Source organism: Spermophilus citellus (assembly GCF_964194105.1).
Source record: "Spermophilus citellus genome assembly, chromosome: 9".
In the NCBI taxonomy this organism is placed as follows: domain Eukaryota; kingdom Metazoa; phylum Chordata; class Mammalia; order Rodentia; family Sciuridae; genus Spermophilus; species Spermophilus citellus.
Window position 1 is genome coordinate 116,845,403 of NC_138191.1, and position 19,310 is coordinate 116,864,712.

The 19,310-nt window shown below is 60.2% G+C and overlaps 1 protein-coding gene and 1 long non-coding RNA gene across 7 annotated transcripts in view; one reads left to right on the forward strand and one right to left on the reverse strand.

The window, feature by feature from the left end:
• Positions 1-5,957: 5,957 nt before the first annotated feature.
• Positions 5,958-15,615, reverse strand: TINAGL1 (tubulointerstitial nephritis antigen like 1). Of its 2 annotated transcripts, none has more exons than XM_081305140.1 (12): positions 15,461-15,615; positions 14,614-14,931; positions 13,461-13,524; positions 9,847-9,939; positions 9,586-9,700; positions 8,437-8,560; positions 8,209-8,359; positions 7,915-8,104; positions 7,762-7,807; positions 7,394-7,517; positions 6,583-6,628; positions 5,958-6,494 (listed from the first exon to the last, which is right to left on the reverse strand). In XM_081305140.1, the coding sequence occupies exons 2-12, from the start codon at positions 14,921-14,923 to the stop codon at positions 6,354-6,356; spliced, it is 1,404 nt and encodes a 467-aa protein (XP_081161266.1). In that variant the 5' UTR covers positions 14,924-14,931; positions 15,461-15,615; the 3' UTR covers positions 5,958-6,353. The 2 variants fall into 2 exon arrangements, with proteins under 2 accessions (XP_081161266.1, XP_081161265.1); XM_081305139.1 differs by lacking the exon at positions 15,461-15,615 and adding an exon at positions 15,166-15,368.
• Positions 13,533-19,310, forward strand: part of LOC308655221 — a 29,034-nt gene continuing 23,256 nt past the window's right edge. For all 5 annotated transcript variants that reach the window (XR_014023421.1, XR_014023422.1, XR_014023423.1 and 2 more), the window contains exon 1: positions 13,533-14,242. This is a non-coding gene — a long non-coding RNA (uncharacterized lncRNA). The remainder of the gene's footprint in view (positions 14,243-19,310) is intronic.

The window sequence follows — 19,310 nt, forward strand, 5'->3', positions numbered from 1 at the left end:
TTCCTCATGAGTCTTTTTGAAAATAAATTCTGCCCAAATCCTCCTAATTAGCACTCGCCATCTGTGTCCTGTGGAGGGGCGCAGGCTGGCATGGGTTTTTAAAAGTCACTGACTCTGAGTGCCCAGAGGCAGCGTGCACTGCCCCCAACACTGGACCCTGTGCCCCATTCTTTCTCACCCCAGCTCACTCATTAGACTCTGGCTCAGGGATCCCCCCACACACAGCCAGGTCTCTGTCACAGGGGCAGGGACCTCGTCACCAGTACCACCTCAACCCAAGGCTCAGCTTGACCACGGGTCTGCTGCCCAGGGCTGCCTCTCAGCATCTTGGGGTGATGGGTTAATGCTTTCACTGGATGCCTGTCAGCTTCCGCGGGTCCCAGAGTAAGCCTGGCCCTCTGGGGAGACTTGCGCATCTCTGCTCTCACCCTTTAGGTACCCATTTCTTAATTTAGCTCTTGGTGGATAAGCTTGTCTCCCGGTTTCCTCATTCTTAAGGAATTCCTCAAGCTAGAGCCATTTCTACAAAGAGATCATAGAAATCACTGTTCCCATTTTACAGACTGGGAAACTGAGGTTCAGAGTGGAAAGTGAGCTTCGGGGAGGCCAGAGGAACTGGAACTTGAATCCGCGTCTAACTGGCTCTGAGTGACAGGTCTCCTACAGGGCGTGGGTGTGCTTGGAGGAGACGGGAGTCAAAATGGAGGCAATGTCACAAGAGCCGCGATGACTCAGTCCTGGAAGGTGCGTAAAACCCGCGGTAATCGGTAGGTGCTCCGGACTGGGAACCTGCGCAGGTGCCTCCGCTTCTCCTCTGCGCAGCCACGACGCGCGGACTCGGCCACCAGGGGGCGCTGCTACCCGGGCGCCGCCCTCTGGGGGCACCTTGTGCTTTGACGCCCCGCGTTCTTCCAGGGAACCCTCCATAATCCTGAGGGCGGAGGGTGTGGCCCAGCCCAATTCTTGAGAAACCTGCGTCAGGAGGGAGGGGGACGGGGGAGGTCTGCAGTGCCGGAAGGTGACAGAGAGACTGGGGCGGGGTATCTGAAAGATGACTGTCTGGGGAAGGCAGGGATTTCTCAGAGGAGGTGGCTTTGGAACTTGACTCTACAAGATGAGCAGGGATTCGCTCCCCCTCTGCAGACCCTGACACTTCCCTGCATCCCCAGGTCGAGGCCATCGGAGCGTTGCACAGCTACCCCCTCTTCCCAGGGTTGAAGATGTGGCTCAACCGCCACCCCTCAATCGTCAGCAGAAAAGAGTCCCAAACTTCAGGTCCCAGCCGTCTGTGAAGTCGGAAGCCAAAGCCCCTGTCTGGGTACAAGCCACAGAGTTGACGGACACCTGGACGCGGCTTGGGGAAACAAAGGCTGCCGGATGACCCGTGAGGTTCCTCCGTGTAGAAAAAACAAACTCCAACCCAGACTCAGGTCTCCTGCCATACACTCAGAGTGCCCCAAGTCACACAGAAGACGGTGGCCTTAAAAGGCGTGGGGCCTTCTTGCCAGCAAACAAGCCATTGTGCAGCAGGGACACCAGGGGGTATCCTCTGTCCAGTTCCGTCTGGACACCCATACGTGGAGGTGGCATCAGATCTCAGAGGTTGGAGGAATCACACCCCAAGACCCCCCCCACACACACACTCTTATTTTATTATGTTGTTATTTATTTATTTTGGCACTGAGAACTGAACCCATGGGCCCTTCATCACTGAGCTACATCCCCAGTCCTTTTCATTATTTTATTTTATTTTTTGAGGCAGGGTCTTGCTAAGTTGCCTAGGGCCTGGCTAAGGAGGGAGGCTCCCGATAGCTCTGTCCCTTCAGATCCCCAGGGAGGCTTCCCTGCATCTCGGATGCTCACAGGCTACGGCCTCTGCGCCTCTCTGTGCAGCCCTCCTCCCCCCCCCACCGTTGGCGCGGCTCCCCTCTATAATGAGGAGGGTCTCTGACCTGCCATAGGATGAGGGAGATCAGAGTCTCTTTGTACCTGGAGGTGAGGCAGAAAGGGAAGACAGAAGTTTCTGTGACTGGCCTCAGGGAGGGAATTTTGAACCAGGATCCATGGACAACATCAAAAAACAGGTGTGTCGTAATATCACACACATCGATTGGACGCTAATAACGTGTCCCCGGGCAAGTCACTTCACCTTCTCCCGCGCCCATGCCCAGCCTCAGCTCCCTCCTCTCCTGCAGTGTGTGTCTTTGGGACAACTCGCCTGGCACCCATCTCTGATGGATAAACCAGCATGTTCTGTCACCTGCCTCATCCCATCCCATGGATGAGGCAGGATGGCCCCTGAAGGTCTGCTAGGACTCCATCTTGTCTCCCCTGGAAAAGAGACTGCCTCTGCATCTTCACAAGCCAGAGGGATTCTAGAAAAGGCCTCTCCAGGGCCCAGGGGAGAGCTCTGTGGGAGCAGCTGGGGGAGGAAGCCCTCACTCATCCGTCCCTCTGAGTGTCAAGGTCAGCAGAAAGCAGTCGGGTCTGTGTCTGCATCGAGCTCTACTACCTAGGGGCTGTGCGAGCTGACAAGTCACCCCATCGCCTCACCTGGCAGGTGGAGGGCAGCAGTCCCTGTGCCATCTGTCCAGCGTCCCTCCTTCCCCCAGACACTGATTTCACAAGGGCCATCATGACTTCCATGATCTTGACCTTGGGCACAGCGACTGGCCAACAAGTGGACACTAACTAGAGCCACGTTAATCAGCAGACTCCCCAGAAAATGGCTGTGCTGAGGCTCCCATCATTGGCCACGTGGCTTTCCTCGTGGCAGACAAATCTAGAGAGAGAGAGGAAGAGGGAGAGACAGAGGCAGAGAGACCATGTCCTGGCAGGACTGGGCACCCTGGTTCCAACTGTGCCTGCCCACCAGCCCTCCTCGTTGTCTGGAAGTCCACCCCTCCCGGGCTCTCGGAGCCACCTTGCTGGTGGCATTGGGTATCCCTGAGATGCACTTCCCCACAGAGGAGTGAGTAATGGGAGCAAGCTGACGTGTGGAGCGCTTGGCCTGCGGCCTGGGCCGCTGCAGGCTCAGGGGACACGGATTCCTTTCCCTTCATGGGTGCCAGGCAGGGATGGGGCTTGGCAAGATACCAGGAAGATGTGAGGCATCGCACTGGTGAGGTAACTTAGCAGCCCCTGGGAGAATAGAGTCAGGTGCTTTGAGGCCCTGCAGGGCCCAACAGGAGACCAGAATTAATGCCCAAGTGGGATATTTGGTAGCTAGGAAAGGATGAGGCTCAGGGGGAAAATATTCTGCCCATTCTTTTGTGGGAGAGTTTTATTTTATTTTATTTTATCTTATTGTATTGTGGATTGAACCCAGGGATGCTTAACCACTGAGCCACATCCCCACCTCTTTTTAAAATAATGTATTTTAAGGCTGGGTCTTGCTAAGGTGCTTAGGGCCTCACTAAATTACTGAGGCCGGCTTTCAACTCAAATCCTCCTGCCTCAGCCTCCTGAGCTACTAGGATTACAGGTGTGTGCCACCGTAGCAGGCTCCATGAGAAATTTGTAACAGCACTCCCTCTATGCTATGCCAGGGTCCCTAGAGGTCAAGAAGATGGGTGCCAAGAAACAGTTTGGAGAGGTGGGACATTTAAGCTGGGTTTTGAAGGAGGAGTAAGAGTTTTTCAGTCAGGGAAAGGTCTTGGGGAGGGACATTGGGCTATCATTATCAATCTTAACTAGTTCCATTAGTACAGAGCTGATGACTATGAGGATTTAGATGACCTGGGTCTGCATCTTGTCTCAACCACTAAACTTCTGTTCCTAATAAAGAAAACTTTCAAGGCTTAAACAAGATTGTATGCATAAAGTATTCAGAACAATAATGTTGGCAGAAACCTGTAGCCAAGCTCTTCCTAAATGTTTAGCTCATTATGAAAACTTACTTGATCAAGTCCAATCCCTTGAAATGATCAGAGCTGTTACTATTTATTGAGCCTTTAAAAAGCCCCAAGATGGAGCTAAATGCTTAGGTGCTTTGTCATTTAATCGCCCCCCAATCACAGGAAGGAGGTGACTAGAGTCACCCCATGAACGATCTGATATTACACAGAGTCGGTGTGGGTCAAACTGCAGAGATTCAAACCCAGGTTTGTCTCAGGACCGGTGCCCTAGGCCCAGAGAAGGAGGGGAGTAGCTCCGGGACACTCAGCGGGAGACCAGAGTGCCGGGGTTTCCTTACTGGCTGACTCTAGGGCAGTAAGGAATGCGGCTGGGGACGCCTGAGGTTTGCCTCACTCTTCACGACCACACGTCCATCATGGGCCTCTGAGCCCCGGGGCGGCCGGCCGAGGACACGCGGCACCTGCCAAGGCCTCGGCAGCCTCGGCGCTCCCTGCCGGAGAGGAGCGGGCGGGCGTGGCGCAGCGCAGGGCCGGGCGGGCGTTGCAGCCGGGACCGCCGCGCCCCTGCTCCCTCCCCGCCCCCGCAGCTTCCGCCCGAGGTCCGGGTAGAAAATTCCAGCCTGGCCCCGGCCCCGCGGCCCCCGAGCGGGTTTTTTCCAGCGGGGCGCGTCCTGGAGCCGAAGGCGCGGAGTGGGGGGGGGGCCCTCCTCGGGCCCCTGCACCGGAGTCGTCCCAAGGCCGCGGCCGGCCCTGATCCTTGGGGACGAGTGGGCGGGCCAGGGGAGCCGGCTCGGGACGTCCTGGCCAACAGGAAGCGAGACAAAGGCGGCCGCTTATCGCGCGCCCCGCATTCCTTTCAGGTGATGCCCGCCGGCCCGGGGGACGCGGCCCGCCCGCGCAGAGGGGCTGCCAGGGCCCCTGGAGGAGGACCTCCGCCACCTGCCCGCAGTGAGGCCGTGACTCGGCTACCCGCCTTTCTACCCTGCACTCGGGGACGCCCCACCCCGTCCCCAGGCCCAGGGTCCTGGGCCCCAGGAAAGGAAGGGCGCAGCTGGCACCTGTGCTCGGGGGACCAGGCTGCCGCAATCTTGGGCGGGAAGTAACTGGAGGAAAAGATGGGTCACAGCTACTCAGTCATTCCACAAACCGAAATGCCCCTTATACCAGGGCAGCCCGTTTGGGGACCAGGACCCACTGTACTGCCCTCAGGAACTTCCGGCACAGTGGGGGAGGCAGGTGGACACCCCGATGAGTGGAACATGAAGTGGAGGGCAGAGGGCTGCTCTGTGGCAGGAAGGGGTGTCCCATCCATGCCTGTGGATTTGGGGTGGTTTGGGGAGGATGTACAGCAGATGGCCTCTATCAATAGTCCCCCACAGGACAGTTCCTAGTAGGCGACTACTTGAATGAGGGAACCTGGAATTGACAGAAATAGGAGTGGGCCTGGGAGGTGGCATGGAAGGGCATCTGGACTGGGGAGCAGCAGAGTGCCACGCCTGGCGGTCCACACGTGTTCTAACCATCTGAGGAGCAGTGGGGACGCTGGAGCTGCCTGGGCACAGGGTGAAGACACTGGTGCCGCACAGTGGTTGGCAGATCCTGAGAGTCAGGCAGAGGTCGGGGTGTATTTTGCTGGCACTAGGAGCCTGGTGAGGTGAGGGGCTAAGAGGGCACCTAGGCAGGCTGAGCTTGACCCAGGAGGAGGGAAGGTGACAGCCCCCACCCCCCCCCGTGGCTTGGAGAAGATGATCTGCAGAGACAGAGGTCCCAGCACTGTGGGGCTGTGCCCCCCTTGCCCACTGGGCGCTGGCGCCAGCTCTGCTGATTGGTGGGCTGGCTGCCCCTACAGGCAGGGCTGAGTCAGCGTCTGAAAGGTGGTTCCCACGGTCTCCATATTCCCAGGGGGCCAAAGGCCATGCCATCCCTCTCTGGCCTCCCAGTGGGTCACTGCCCAGGGCACTGACGATTAGGACTGAATGGAGACTAAGATGTCCACTCCACCCACCCGGACCAACCAGCCAGGGCTCAGGCAGTCCTTTCTGCCCTCTGGCTAAGTCCCATCCCAGCGCTGGCCAGGCATTCCACCCTGGAGCGTCGAGATACTGTAGTCATCCATACTTTGATTTTATTTTAAAACAGTGAAAAGAAAAATAAATACCTCTGAAAAACAAGAATACAGGAGTGGGGTGGGGTAGTGGGGCTGGAGATTGGCGGTGTCCTGGCTTCCGTGGATCTGGGCTGGAGTGCCAGGGGCCCAGGGTCTCAGGCCCCCTCCTGCCAGCCAGGCCCTGCCTCATCCCCGCTGGGAGGTCTGGGGGCTCGCCAGCCTCGCCTGCCCGGGCTCCCAGGCCGGGCGCTGCGTCAGCAGATCAGGCTCTGGGATTAGCACCAGGCGCCCGCCTGCACCAGGGGCCGCCCCGGAGGGCGAGCTGGGGGCTCTTCTACCGGCCGCCCCATGGGGACCCCAGGGCCTGGCCTGGCTTAGTGCCTGCAACTTCAGTGATGACCCATGTCCTCCATGCCCACGCGGCCCCAGACGCCCAGCACGAAGCTCTCGATGTCACATTCGTTGGCGCCTCGCACGATACGAAAGTGGCCCCTCTCACCCCAGGAGGGGCCCCATGAGTTGGCCGCGGTCTGGGAATAAGAAGTGCGGTGAGGAGGGGAGGGGAGAGGGCGAAGAGGGAGCAGGAGAGAGGCAGCAGTCGGGGGCGGCGGGACTCACCCAATATTTGAGCGTCCTTCCGTTGGGCAGCCGCTCCTCTCCCCACCTGGCAGAGCGGGAGGGGCAAGGGAGCTGATTGACCCGCTCTCGGGGGCGGGAACCCTTTTTGCTTTTTGAGCAACACTCTTAGGACTTGGGGACCCTCTGTCCCTCTCTGCATCCCCTCAGCCCCGCCCCCCATCTGTGAGTCTGTGTGCCCAAGCTCAGCGTGGGGGAGACACCAAGGGTAGAGGGGAAGGGGGAGACAAAAGAAGAGAACGTGGACCTGGTCCTCCAGGGCCCCACAGGGTGGGACCTCACACATCTGCCTCTCCTCCCTTGCTTGGGCAGCCAAAGAGGGGTACCTACCAGGGACTGGAGGAAAAGACCTGGAGGGTGTGGGCACCTTAGAGGCCCCAGACTCCCCTGCAAACACACTCCTTTAGTGGACCTTTCATTGATCCCACCTTCTCCTGTGGTATCAGAGGGGGAAACTGAGGTCTGGCGGAGTGACCTGCCCTGATTCCTGTACCTGCCAGAGCTGGGACAGGTGCTGAGGTGAGAGAAGCTGAGCAACTCTTGAAACCTCGTCTGTCGTTTTGTCCCCAGGGCTGTTTTATCACTGTCTAATTAAGGAATGGTTTCTAGAGCTCTTAAGAACTTCCCACTCTCCGTGTGACTCAGAGCAAGGGCCTCCTCTTCCTGAGCCTCCTTTTTCTCCTTTTGAAGCATGGGGGGCAGTCCTGACTTGGTAGAGGTCACAAGGACTCAAAGCAGGTCCCCAGTGCAAGCCCTGCTGCCCCCAGTCTCCCTCTGCCCACGAGTCTCTCACCCTGTGATCTTGACCGAGTGGGTCCCGTGTCGGCGATACTGCTCAGGTCTGCTCAGGCTCACGGGCGTGTGGCTGTAGATGCCACCCTGGTACAGGAAGAAGTCCTCGTGAACCTCCATGAGCGCTGTGGGCAGAGATCAAGGGAGGCCCCACTTAGTCCTCCATCATAGGACCTGCTGCTGTTCCATGTGCCCAGACACCGGGACCTCACCCTGCAAGACTCCATCCGGGACCTGCCTGTGAGGAGGGGACAAGCCTCACGCCTGGCCTCACTGCACTTGCTGCTCAGTGCCGTAGAGACCTCCTGGGCCACCGTACCTAGCCTCGAGCAGACACCAGCTTCTGGAGCCGGGGCAGAGAACACTCACCTTGGACGGGGCCATTCTCCATCAGTTCCTTCATGATCTCCTGCTCCTGGAGGGAGGAGATTGGGCAGGAGAGCCCCCATCAAGAGTGAGGCTCTGGCCTCTGGTCACCCCCAGCTCTCCTGCCTCTGCCCCCTCACCCGTGTGCAGACTTACATTGGAGCCCAGGCGGTAGGCAGGAGTGACCTGGTAGATGTCATTGGCATGGACATGGCTATTGGGGCAGCGGGCAGTGGCCTGGCGCTTACCCCGACCCATGGCCCGGCTGTGCATCATGCAGGGGGGCGCAGGACCAGCCTCATCCCGCTCACGACCCGAGAACGGATAGCAGTGGTCAGACACAACCCTGGGAGACAGCAGAAGGGAACAGGGTCAGTGATGTGGTGCGCATGGCCCAGGCCCTGCCCACAGGTGCCTTGCCCACTCCCCCGCCAGCCCCTTGCTGCATACCCTCGACGTCGGAGGAACCACCAGGCACCGTCAAGACGCCCACCGTGGCAGCCTTGCTGGTGGTGGGTGTCACAGGACAGCAGGTTCTGGGGCGACAAGACTGGCGTCATGTGTCCCAGAGAATGGATTGAGACCCGATCAGATGCCACAGCTGGGGGAAGCAGAGGGGCCGTCAGGGCCAGGCCCTGGCTCGCCTTCCCCCCAGGCTAGCCCTGCCCTCAGACTCACCTGCCGTGGAGAAGGCCCAGGAGCCTGCGCAGTTGCCCTGGTCCAGCGGCTCGTGGATCAGATTGGGCCACTTCTCAGAGGCCTCGAAGGCCGTGGGCAGCACCTCCCCTGGGTTTAGCACCGTCTGCAAGGCAAAGGTGGCCCTGTCTGCCGCCTGCCCCAGCGTGGCCTGTCCCTCAGGAGCACTGTGGTGTTGGAGGACCACCAATAATCTGGGGCCTTCCTTCTGCAGTTGGAGCCAGGGCCTCCTGTGGCATGAGACTCCAGCCGCCTCCACCTCCAAGGTGAGTGGAAGAACCAGGCGCCATTAGCGCCTCCTGCCGCTTTACAGGTGAGGCGCTGAGGCCGCAATGGGGACGTGGCCCCACCCGGGTCGCCCACTTTCCATTGCCAACCCCTGCCCTTTCCTTCTGCCCCTTCTGATCTACCACACCCTCCTTCCTGCAGGGCCTTGGCCTCCAAGCCCCAAAGGGCAGGGGAGGGAAGAAGCAGCTGCGTCCCGTGACCAGGCAGGCGGCCAAGACAAACAGCACCAGGCAGAAAATAACCAGAGGCCGCAGAAGTAAGGCAGGGGTAGGGGCTGGTCACCCCAGCCTTGGGCCAAGGTCTCTCTGCAGGAAGGGCCAGCCCCTGTGTCTCCCCTGCCTGCCGCTGATGGACAGACCCTCTGTGTGTGCTCCAGCCCAGTCCTGCTGCACGAAGCTCCCCCACCTCACCCCCTGACCTGGTTCCCATCTCTTCCTCCCCCAGAGGGTTCCACTGGTGGGAGGGAGAAACCCCCTCCTCCCTAGGGGTTCTGCTGGGTCCGCATTTGTTCCAAGAAATGCTGCTCTCTGGCCAGAACTGGAAGAGCGTCAGTCCTTCCTTTCCTAAAATACCAAGGTGACCTCCTGGCCGCTGGGGCCCTGGCCCAGCTCTGTTGGATCCAACAACATTTTTCCCAGGCTGAGGAGGCAGGAGGGACCAATCTGGGACCACACAGTTCAGCACCTCTCGTGCAGTACATCTGGTTATAAGCAGGCAACAAAAGCCCAGAGAGGGCAGTGATCTACTTAGGGACACACAGCCTGATAATAGGGGACAGGTCTGAGCCCTTGTAGGAGCAGGGCACAGATTGCAGATTGGCATTACAGGCAAGGGTGGACTTACATAGATCTCGTTCATGTTCATGACAGAGGAAGATGGGCGGATGGTGCCCAGGCGGTAGCGAATGCCCTCATCCAGCGTCATGCCCCAGAAGGCACTGTGGTTCCCAGCCTGCCACCTGAAGGAGAGGGACGGAGGGACTCAGAGGCCTCTCCCCACGTTGAGGGGAGGGGTGCCTATTGGCCAGAGGGGTGCCGTGTGCCCGCCTCGGTGTGCATCTCGGCGGAGCACAGGTACCTGCCGGGGGACGTGAAGGCTCCTCACCCGTAGTTGCCCTGGTTGATGGCGTTGATCATGTCCAGGTCCACCAGGCACGGCTCCTGGTCACACTCCCACTGCCCCTTCTCCTGGCAGGTGCTGTCAAGGACAGGAGGGAAGGAGAGTGAGTGGGGAGCTGGGGACTCTGCGGGGACACGGCCTCCGGGTCAATGTGGGCCTGGGATTCGGTACCGGCCACCGTGGGAGGACCCTCAGACACTCCCACCCAGCCTGGTGGCTTCGGTGCTAACTTCAAGTTCGCAGTTCTCAAGTTTGTGGCCACTGCCCAGCTCACTGCCTGATCTCCAGAGTCACGGGCCTCACTGCCACTCCACACCCGGTGGGCACCTGCCAGCGGCCCAGACTAACATTCCACAGCCCAAATCCTGACCTTCTCACAGCGCCCAGCTCACCCTTGACGCTCTCCCGCCTGCTGATCCAGCCATGGGCCAATCCTCCGTCTACCTTGAACACCCCGGATTCCAAACCACCCTGTCCAGCAGCCACCCCCCACTCCCGCTCTCCCCGGGATTACCACTCGGCCTCATTGTTCCTTAACCTGCCCTGTTACCCCACGTCCCCCCACCCCGGGATATTTTTAACACAGCCACAGAGCCGTCCTGCTAAACCTAAGTCATGCCGTGCCTCTGCCCAAACCCTCCATTGGCTTCACACCACAGAACAGGAGCCAAAGTCCTCAGGTGACGACAAGGCCTGCACCATCTGTCCCCTTGTCCCTTCTCTGACCCTCTCCCTCCAAGGCTCCAGCGAGGCTGAATGCTCACACAGCCCCAGGGCCTTTGAGCTGCCCTTCCTCCCACCTCCCCATGGCCCACTCTCATTTTCCCCAAATCTTCAGTCAAATGTCTCCTTCTCAGGGAAGCCTCCTCTGGCCACCTTATCTTTTTTTTTTTGTTGGGGGGAGGTACTGCAGCTTGAACTCAGGGGCACTCAGCCACTGAGCCACATCCCCAGCCCTATTTCAAATTATATTTAGAATCAGTGTCTCACTGAGTTGCTTAGAACCTCGCTTTTGCTGAGGCTGGCTTTGAACTCGCGATCCTCCTGCCTTAGCCTCCCCAGCCGCTGGGATTATAGGTGAGTGCCATTGGGCCCAACGTGGTCACCCTACCTTACAATTCAGTATCCTCCATCTTCCTGTCCCTCTTCCCTGTCTTACTGTTTACCTTGGCAGGTCACCAACCCTGACACCCTACAGTTGACATGGTTTGGACCCATTTCCTAAGACCCGTGAGGGCAGGTATTGGTTGGCATCTTCAGAGACTAGGAAAATTAAACCCAGCGCATGGCGGGCACCCAATAAATACTTGTTAAGTGACCGAGAGACGGAGGCGGTACAGTGAGGGGGCTAAGAGTGAGCAGATTCTGGGGTTCCAATCCTAGGTTCCAATCCTCGCGGCCTCCTTGTGTGAATTTAGGAGAGTTATTTAAACTCTCTCCCTCAGGGTCCTGTCTGTAAAGCAGGATAATAATAGTCCACTTTCCAGGGATTAAGTAACATCTCGTAAAGTACTCAGCCCAGGGCTGGCCCGCCTAGGTGCTGGGAATTGTTCTGGACTACGATTGTTCTCACAGGAACCCCAGCCCCCCTTCTCCTGGGCTTCAGACTCACATCCAGCTGACCTCCTGACACCTCGGGATGAGCAAAGGCATCTCGGATTTAAAATAGCCAAATGGCCTTCCCCCCGCCGCTTCTCCCAGGATCCTCAGCTCAGAACACAGCACCCGGCTGCTCAGATCCAAATGCTGCAGGGTCAGCCGTGTCCCTCGCCCCTCCGCTCTGCCACCCTGCCCCAGGCCCTCCTCACCGCTCACCTGGGCCTGGACAAGGGCTTCCTGGCCAAGTCCTTGCCTCACTGTCCCCCCCACCATCTCCCTCCGGCTCTGAAGCAGAGGCCTGTAAGCAAAGTGAGCCAGACCATGGGCTCTCCAGGAGGCTTCCTGTGACACTCGGGACACCCAGGACTCCTCGTCCCAGCTGGCGGGGCCCGTGGAACGTGGCTGACCTCCTAGAGCCACTCCTAGCTCCCAGCCTTCCCACAAGCATGTCCCCTCCCTGGGCCAGGGCTGCTGGTCCTGTCTCCTACCCACTCCTTGGGGTCAGTAGAAATGTCCTTCCACAGAGCGCCTTCCTTCTTCCCTCTGACCCTACACAAGGATCCCCGTCATCCTCTTTCCCCCTAACACCTGGAGCAGCTTGTGTTTTTATATATATTTGTGGGTTTTTTCCATGTCCTTCACCATTAGCCTAGAAGCTCCTGTGGGACAAGGACTGTTGGGTCCCTTTCTGGCTGCGCCTCGTGGGCCCAGCATGGTGCCTGTGGCGCAGTAGGCCTGTGGGGACGCGGGGTGTGGACGGAGGGCGGGCTGCTGGGCACTCGGTGATGCTGTACGAGCTCCTAACTCTGCTGATACAAGACGCTGCTCCTTCCAAGCCAGCCCGAGGCACCCGCCTCCAATGTCACCTTATAAGGAGCCTCCAGGGGAGCCAAGCCCCAGTATGGCTGGATCTCCAGGCCAGAGCCGAGTGGGTGGCGCTCAGAGCGCTGGAGGTGTCCGTGGGGGCAGGGCGGCCCTTGTCCTCTGTCCCCTCTGCGCAGCGGGCAGCAGCCCCCAAGGTGTGGGCAGCAGCCCCCGAGGTGCGGGCAGCCTGCAGGGCGCCCACTGCCCCGTGTGAGGTGCTGGGAACGTGCCACCTGAGCAGTCCTGAGGGGCTGGCAGGGGTCGGTCAGCGCTCTCCTGTCCTGCCTCCTGCGCCCCAGGGCTGCCCGAGCAGGTCCAGACAGGGCTGATGGCAGCAGGTCCCAACATTCCAGAGGGGACCTGGGACCCGGGAGAGTGTTAACCCCTCAGTGTCCACCCCACCAGGACCCGGGGCCTGCCTCCCGCTTCTGAGCACACCCCAGAGTCCTGCTCCCGCTGTGGCCCAGGCACCCCTCACCCCGTGAGGCCATAGAAACAGCTATGTGCGGCGCATTCCAAAAAATCTCCTTCTCCCTGGGGCCTCCCAGACCCAGGCAGAGGCCGGGCGGAGCCAGTGCCCCGCCTCCCCTCTCCAGGGTGGCCTTCGCTTCCCAGGACCCTTCCCACTTCCCGCCAGGGACCCCTCCTCCTCCTGCCCGGGGTGGTGGGCAGGGGGAGCGGAGGGCCACATTCCGGGGAGGGCCACATTCCGGGGAAGGCCCCGTGCAGCTGGCTGGCTGCCCACCCGGCCATCCCTGACCCGTCCGCCCAGGGCAGCGGATGCTGCAGTCAGAGGTTTCCTTCCTGGCGTCCCCGTCCCCTCCTTGGACTCTCCCATGACAGCAAGAACGTTGGGAGGGGCGGTGGCCCAGCCCAAGCCAGGAGGGCGGGAAGGACTGCGGGTGGCACCTGGGCCCGGCCACTATGGCTGACTGCTCCTGGGAGTGTGTTGGAATGCCAGGGTGAGAGCTGGCAGGGGCCGTCACGGCTGAAATGCCCACGTTACAGATGAGCAGCTGAGGCTCGGAGAGGGGAGAGGATCTGTCCCCAGGACCTGGGGACAGGGCTAGGGTTTTAACCAAGTCTGTTGGCCGCGAGGCACAGGAGCCCAGCCCCTCCAGCCCCCACTCACTCACCAGCGGTTACAGTTGTCCCAGTAGGTCCCAAAGACTGGATAGATGCGCCCCCCGTGCTCGCATCCTGGAGGACGGAAAGAGAGGGGAACTGGAAACAGAGAACGCTGAGGTGGCCACGTCCCCAGAGGGTCAGGTGCCCTCGACACCCTCCCCCAGGTCACCTCTCACATACACACATGCCGACCCCAACTCCCCCGAAACTAAAGCCAAACTTTAACTCAGACATCCCCTGCCCGTTGCCGTGGCCCAGCCTGAAATCCCAGCAATTCAGGAGGCTGAGGAAGGAGGATGGCAAGTTCAAGGCCAGCCTGGGCAACTTAGTGAAACTCTGCCTCAAAACTAAAAATTAAAAAGGGCTGGGGATGTAGCTCAGTGGCAGAGCACCCCTGGATTCAAACCCCAGTGCCCCAGGGTCGGGGGAAAGACATCTCCTGGGGCACACACCAACTTCTACATGGGAAGTTATTCAATGACTCCAACTCGAATCCCTCTTGCTTCACTTGGAGGCCAGCCACAACATTCCTGGAATCCTTTGCCATTTAAATAAGCTGGGGCATAGAATTGGGGTGGGGATGGTGAGGCCCAGAGAAGGCAAGCAATGCCCTTCAGATAACACAGCACTTTGGGATAGCAACCCCGGTGTGCAGCCTCCTTGCTCAGAGCCCCCACGGCACCCTACCCTGGGAGGGGATTCCAGAACTTCTCCTCAGGGCCAGTGCATGGAAAAGGATGTGATGAAAGCTGAAGGCTGAAGGCAGAAAGAGATCTGACCCACCTCCCAGGTATGACCTATCTCAGAGGTATGGAATCCTGAGCAAAGGCAGAGAGTGGCTGAGGTGACCCTGGACAACCCCTGTGTGCTCTATCGGCCCAAGGGTGAGTCAGCGGGGCGGGCCAGCACCTTCCCCAGTTGGACAGGACTGGGAGAAAGGACTGGAGGCTGTCTGCCCTTCCCCAGGGGCAGCTTCTCTTTCAGTCTTACTAGAGAGAATCAAGTTAGACCACAAGAGGGACTTCCCTCCTGTGGGAAGGGTCTCTTTCCCAGACACTGCAAAGCCTTCCCTAGAAATGTCCAGGCACCAGCCTTGCTCCTGCGGCTTGCTGAGCCTGGGGCTGACAAGGTGACTGCCCTCTTGGTCGTCTTGGTGCCCACCTTGGATGGGAGGGAAGGGGGGCGGCACGCCGAGGCAGAAGTCCCAGAAGTCAGGGCAGCAGTCGGAGACGGTGCGGTTGCAGAAGAGGTCACAGTAACAAGTGGCGCCCAGGTAGGGCAGGGCACAGTCGTCAGCGCGGCCACGGCAGCACATGTCCTGCTCCTGGCAGTACCGGCCGCCCGCGTCCCGGATGCCCCGCAGGTGCAGACCCGGGGCCAGCTCCCGGCGCCAGCGCCCCCGCCGGGAGCCCAGGGCTCCCTGGCCAGCCAGCAGCAGCAACAGCAGCAGCCCCGAGGGACAGCGCCACATGGTGCCTCCTGGGCCAGAGAGGGCAGAGGGCAGGGTCAGAGGTGGTGGCATCAGAGGCCCCTGGCACACCAAGGGTCACCCCCCCCACCCCCGCTTCCTGGAGTTGAAACCCAGGAGGTGCGGCAGGTGGGGACCCCGGCTGCTAAGTCCCCAGGCAGGACCCGCAGGGCAGGGGGACCAAGCTTTGTGACTTGGCTTATGTTGGGGAGGGACCTGGGCATGGAGGGGAGCCCCTGCCTGACCTGCACAGGGACCTTCGAGGACCAGGAAACGGGGTGGTGGCATTCTTGGGACCCCGCGTGGCTCTCATCCTGTGCCCCAGGTCCTCTCTCCTGCACCAGGTTCCTCGGCCCCTCCCTGTCCCTGACCTGGGTCCTGACTCCGAGCCTTCCCAACCCCTCCCCACTCCCCGCGGTGTCCCCTGTCCCTCTCCACTGTGCCTCTATCTGGCACCGTCTGGCCCCCTCGCCTGCCCGTCCCTCTCTCTGCTCCTTCTCGGTCTGCACCCTCTGCCCTCTGAGCAGAGGAGCTCCCTACCTGGTGAGGGGTGTGGGCTGGGCCCCGGCTGCCCTCCGCCTCCTGGCTCCGCGCTGCCGGACACAAAGTCAAGTGAGGAGCACGGGGCGGGACCGCCTTTTGTACCGCCCCATGGCCGTGCCTGCCCGGGCCACTGGGCTGTGGGAGGAGGAGCCAGCTCGTTTGCACCTGGAGCAGACCACAACTCAGGGCTTGCAACGCAGGGGAGGGGACAGGCCCAAGGACAAGGAGCTTGAGGTTATCCTCCTTAGATTTTGACAAGTGGAAGTCGTTCCTTTTGGAGGTAGAACTGTAAATCAAGCAGAAAGGATTGTGGTCTGACACTAAGAAGGACTTACCATCGGGCCGAGGAGCTTTCCTAGAGAGCGGGAGATGGGGCCAACTGAGCTCAGACTTAAGAGTGCCAGGGACAAAATCTCCCAGCTCCCCCTCTGGCCTTGCACACCCCAGTCACGGTGACCTGGGCTGGGGGCGGCCCTAAGCTGCCTGGGCAACAGGAATGATTGGAATCCTCCAGAGCAGGATTGAGGAACCTGCAGACACCCCGGGCGCTCATCCCCAGGAGGCAGGGACAGGACTGGCCCCTCCACACCCTGCAGCCGTGCTGGTGCTGTCCTCTCCCTCTGCTGGGCCCGCCCTGAGCACTGTGCCCTCCGTCAAACCCACATCCTACTGGGCACCTGTTTCCCTGGGAGGGCCCAAGGCCAGAGCAGCCAGCTGGGGGCCCCCTGCCGAGCACCCCGCTTCCTGCCTGAGGCCCCAAACAATGAGGCCTCTGTCCCACCAGGCCTGCTGTCACCTTTTACCTCCCGTTGCGCAATCCCCCTCCCCCAGGGTGGGGCCCAGGCGGGGGCTCTGCAAGCTGTGGGGAGGCGGCCACTACACCTGGGCAGGTCCCTGCCGCAGCCCGTGCTCTCTGCCACCCGGAGAAGCCCTGGGAATTCCCTGCGCCTCTGCCCACCGCCTGCCCCTCCCCCAGCCAGGGCATCCTCAGCCAGCTGGCTCCTGGCAGAGGCCGAGGGACCAGGACAACGGGCGCTTGTGGCTGGGCCACCCCCTGCTATGGGACAGTGGGGGTGAGTCACCAAGGGGTCCCGCCCTGGTGGTGGGGGCAATGTCCAGCCCCACACGGGCACTGCAGACCCTGAGCGGCCCCTGCTCCCTGCAGGGACTTGGGAAAACACTGAGCAACCGAGGCTCAGGGCAGATTTGCTTGAGCAGCCAGAACAGAGGCTCCTACCTTCTAGCCTCCCCCTCTTCCCGGTCACCTGAGTCACCCCTGCACGTCTGCTCCTGGTTGGGAAGTCATTCTTCCTATCTAACCTCCATTCATCTCACTGTAAGGCGGGTGGGTCCCTTGGAATTGGCAGAGGTCATGTCCTCCGGGTGGGCGACAGAGGCTGCCTTCAGAAGTCACCCGGGGCACCTGCTTTCACAGATGGGCTCCATGACTCTGGGCTTGGGACTGGCTCAGGGGCCCCAGCCTGTCTGTTGCCCCAGATCACTGTGGGTGCTGCCCCCGGGAGTGTGTGGCACGTGTGCCCATGTGGCATATTCCCAAGCATTTGTGTCTGTGGGAGTTTCTCCTTGAGTGGCGGTTGATCTGTGTCTGTCTGTCCATCTGTCTACCCGCCTGTCTGCGTACCTGCATGTCTGGACATTTTGCCCGTCTGCCAGTTCTTGTCTGTCTGTCTGCTTGTCTACCTGCTCACTTGTCTGTCTGCATGTGTGTTCGTGTCCTCTGGAAGTTGTCTGTCTGTCTGTCATTTGCCTGTATGCGTGGGCTTGCTGCTGGGGTGTCTGAGCATGTGGCTCTGCGGCTGATCTGTCCAGTCCACCTGTCCTCGAGGTGTTCATGTACCAGTGCCAGTGTCTGCTTGTGTCTGCCTGGGCTTCTAGCTGTCTGTCTGTCCTCGTCGTCTGTCTGTGCATAGGAGGCAGGAACACCCTGCAGGGGAAGAGGGCAGAGCCAGGAGCAGCCCCCATCATCTCGGGGCTTGGCGCTGAGCCCACCCCAGTGGAATCTAGTGACTCACTGGGTTTTGTGGCCAAGGAGCAGAGGAAGAGGGCAGGGCCGGGGGCTGGACACGCGCTTTCCTTTCCCCTCCCTCCCAGTGACTCATGGTGTCTTATTCTTGCCCAGAGAGGGGCTTGGTCCCAGGGCCTGGGACAGAGCAGCAAGTGAGAGACACAAGTGAGTCTTCCCCTGGAGGCCTTCCCTGGAGGCAGGTGACTCTGTCCTCCCTCACAGGGGACTCTGGGCAGCACTGGCCCTGTCTGCTCTTGGCCTCCCCACTGCTGCCTGGAGACCCTCCCACACTCCCCTCATTCTACAGGGAGGGTGAAGCCACACACCCTAAGGACTCACGACAGAGCAGAGGCCTGGTCAGGGCAGCCGTTCTCCACCTCGGTCCCCGGCTGAGGACCCGACATGTGGGGTCCCAGGACCTCAGCTAAGGCTCGAGCTTCCACAGACAGCCCCCCGTCCAGAGCTGTGATCTGGCCTGAGTCAGATCCTGGCCAGGCTGGAGGGCAGCAGGCTGGGGCGGGTCCTGGTGCACGGGCCCCCTGGGGCCTCTGGACTCTGCGTGAGAAACACCCATGGAGGCTGAGTGGAGGCTGGGAGGCCGAGTGGAGGCTGGGTGGCCGAGTGGAGGCTGGGTGGCAGGTGCGGGGGCTTGTGGGAGATAAGATTCGGGGCCACGGAGGGGGGTGCCACTCCCTCCAGCGCAGCTTCAGGTTTGCATTCATTCAACAAATACCTGCGCTGGGTGCCACATGCCCAGGTTGACCAGACAGGCCTCGTGCTGCTGTCGTGCAGTCTGCCATCTAACGGGAACACAGACCCGAAGGAGCGCAGCCCACCAAGACGTCACTGGGAAACATGAAGTTTCACGTCTGCGCCAGCGTGAGGGCCGGGATGGCTGCGGTGGGCCGCGTGGTCTCAGAGAGCAGAGGGCTGCGCTGGCAACCCAAGGATGAGAAGAACGCAGCCATTCCTAGCGCCCAGGACAGTCACAGGAGCAAAGCCCTGAGACCCGCCCCCGCTGGTCAGCTGGAGAAGCCAAAGCCGGGAGGCTCAGGAGGAGCAGGAGGAGGCTGGGAGGAGCTGGCCAGGCCATGCAGGACCGGGCTGTGGAAAGGAGCTGGGATTGTCTTTTACCACTAAGAGTCTTTTTGTTTTTTGTTTTTTTATACCGGTGATTGAACCCAGGGGTGCTACCCCTGAATCATATCCCCAGCCCTTTTTAATTTTGAGGCAGGACCTTGCTAAGTTGTTTAGGGCCTCGCTAAGTTTCGGAGGCTGTCCTTGAGCTTGCGATCCTCCTGCTTCAGCCTCCGGACCTGCTGGGGATTACAGGCGTGTGCCACGGCCCCCGGCTTGCCACTGAAGATATCTACATGTGAAATGAGATAATTTTGATTTGCATGTACAAAAACCCTCTCTGGCTGCTGTGGAGAGAACAGAGTATTATAGGGGACAAGTCGATGCAGAGAAGCCATCGGGAGGCTCCGGATGCTCTGGACTTAGCCGTGCTCATTTGATCGAGGCTGGTGGCATGGCAGTCAGAGGCGGGCCCTCTGAGGCATCTTGGGAGAGCAGGATTGTCAAGACTTGCCGCAGGACGGGATGTGGGGGCAGATATCCTGGAAGCTGCTAGATTTCTAGCAAAACCTCTGCTCCTTTTCCTGTCGTGAGGCAAAGATGTTCCTCCCCTTGAATCTGAGTGGGCTCCTGATGGCTTTGACCACAGAGCAAGTGTGACCTAGGCTGGTTCCCAGCTCAAGCTGGACCAGAGGAAGCAGGTCGGGTTCAGGAGCCTCCCACATTAGAAGTCTGGCAGAGAGG

Coding starts and splice junctions, on each gene's coding strand:
- TINAGL1 (XM_081305139.1), bottom strand. CDS start 15,208: ATGCCACCACCCCGTTTCCTGGTCCTCGAAGGTCCCTGTGCAG. Junction 8,360..8,436: donor CTGGGCCTTCTCCACGGCAG/GTGAGTCTGAGG, acceptor TGCTTCCCCCAG/CTGTGGCATCTGATCGGGTC. Junction 6,629..7,393: donor CACTCGGTCAAGATCACAGG/GTGAGAGACTCG, acceptor CCGCTCTGCCAG/GTGGGGAGAGGAGCGGCTGC.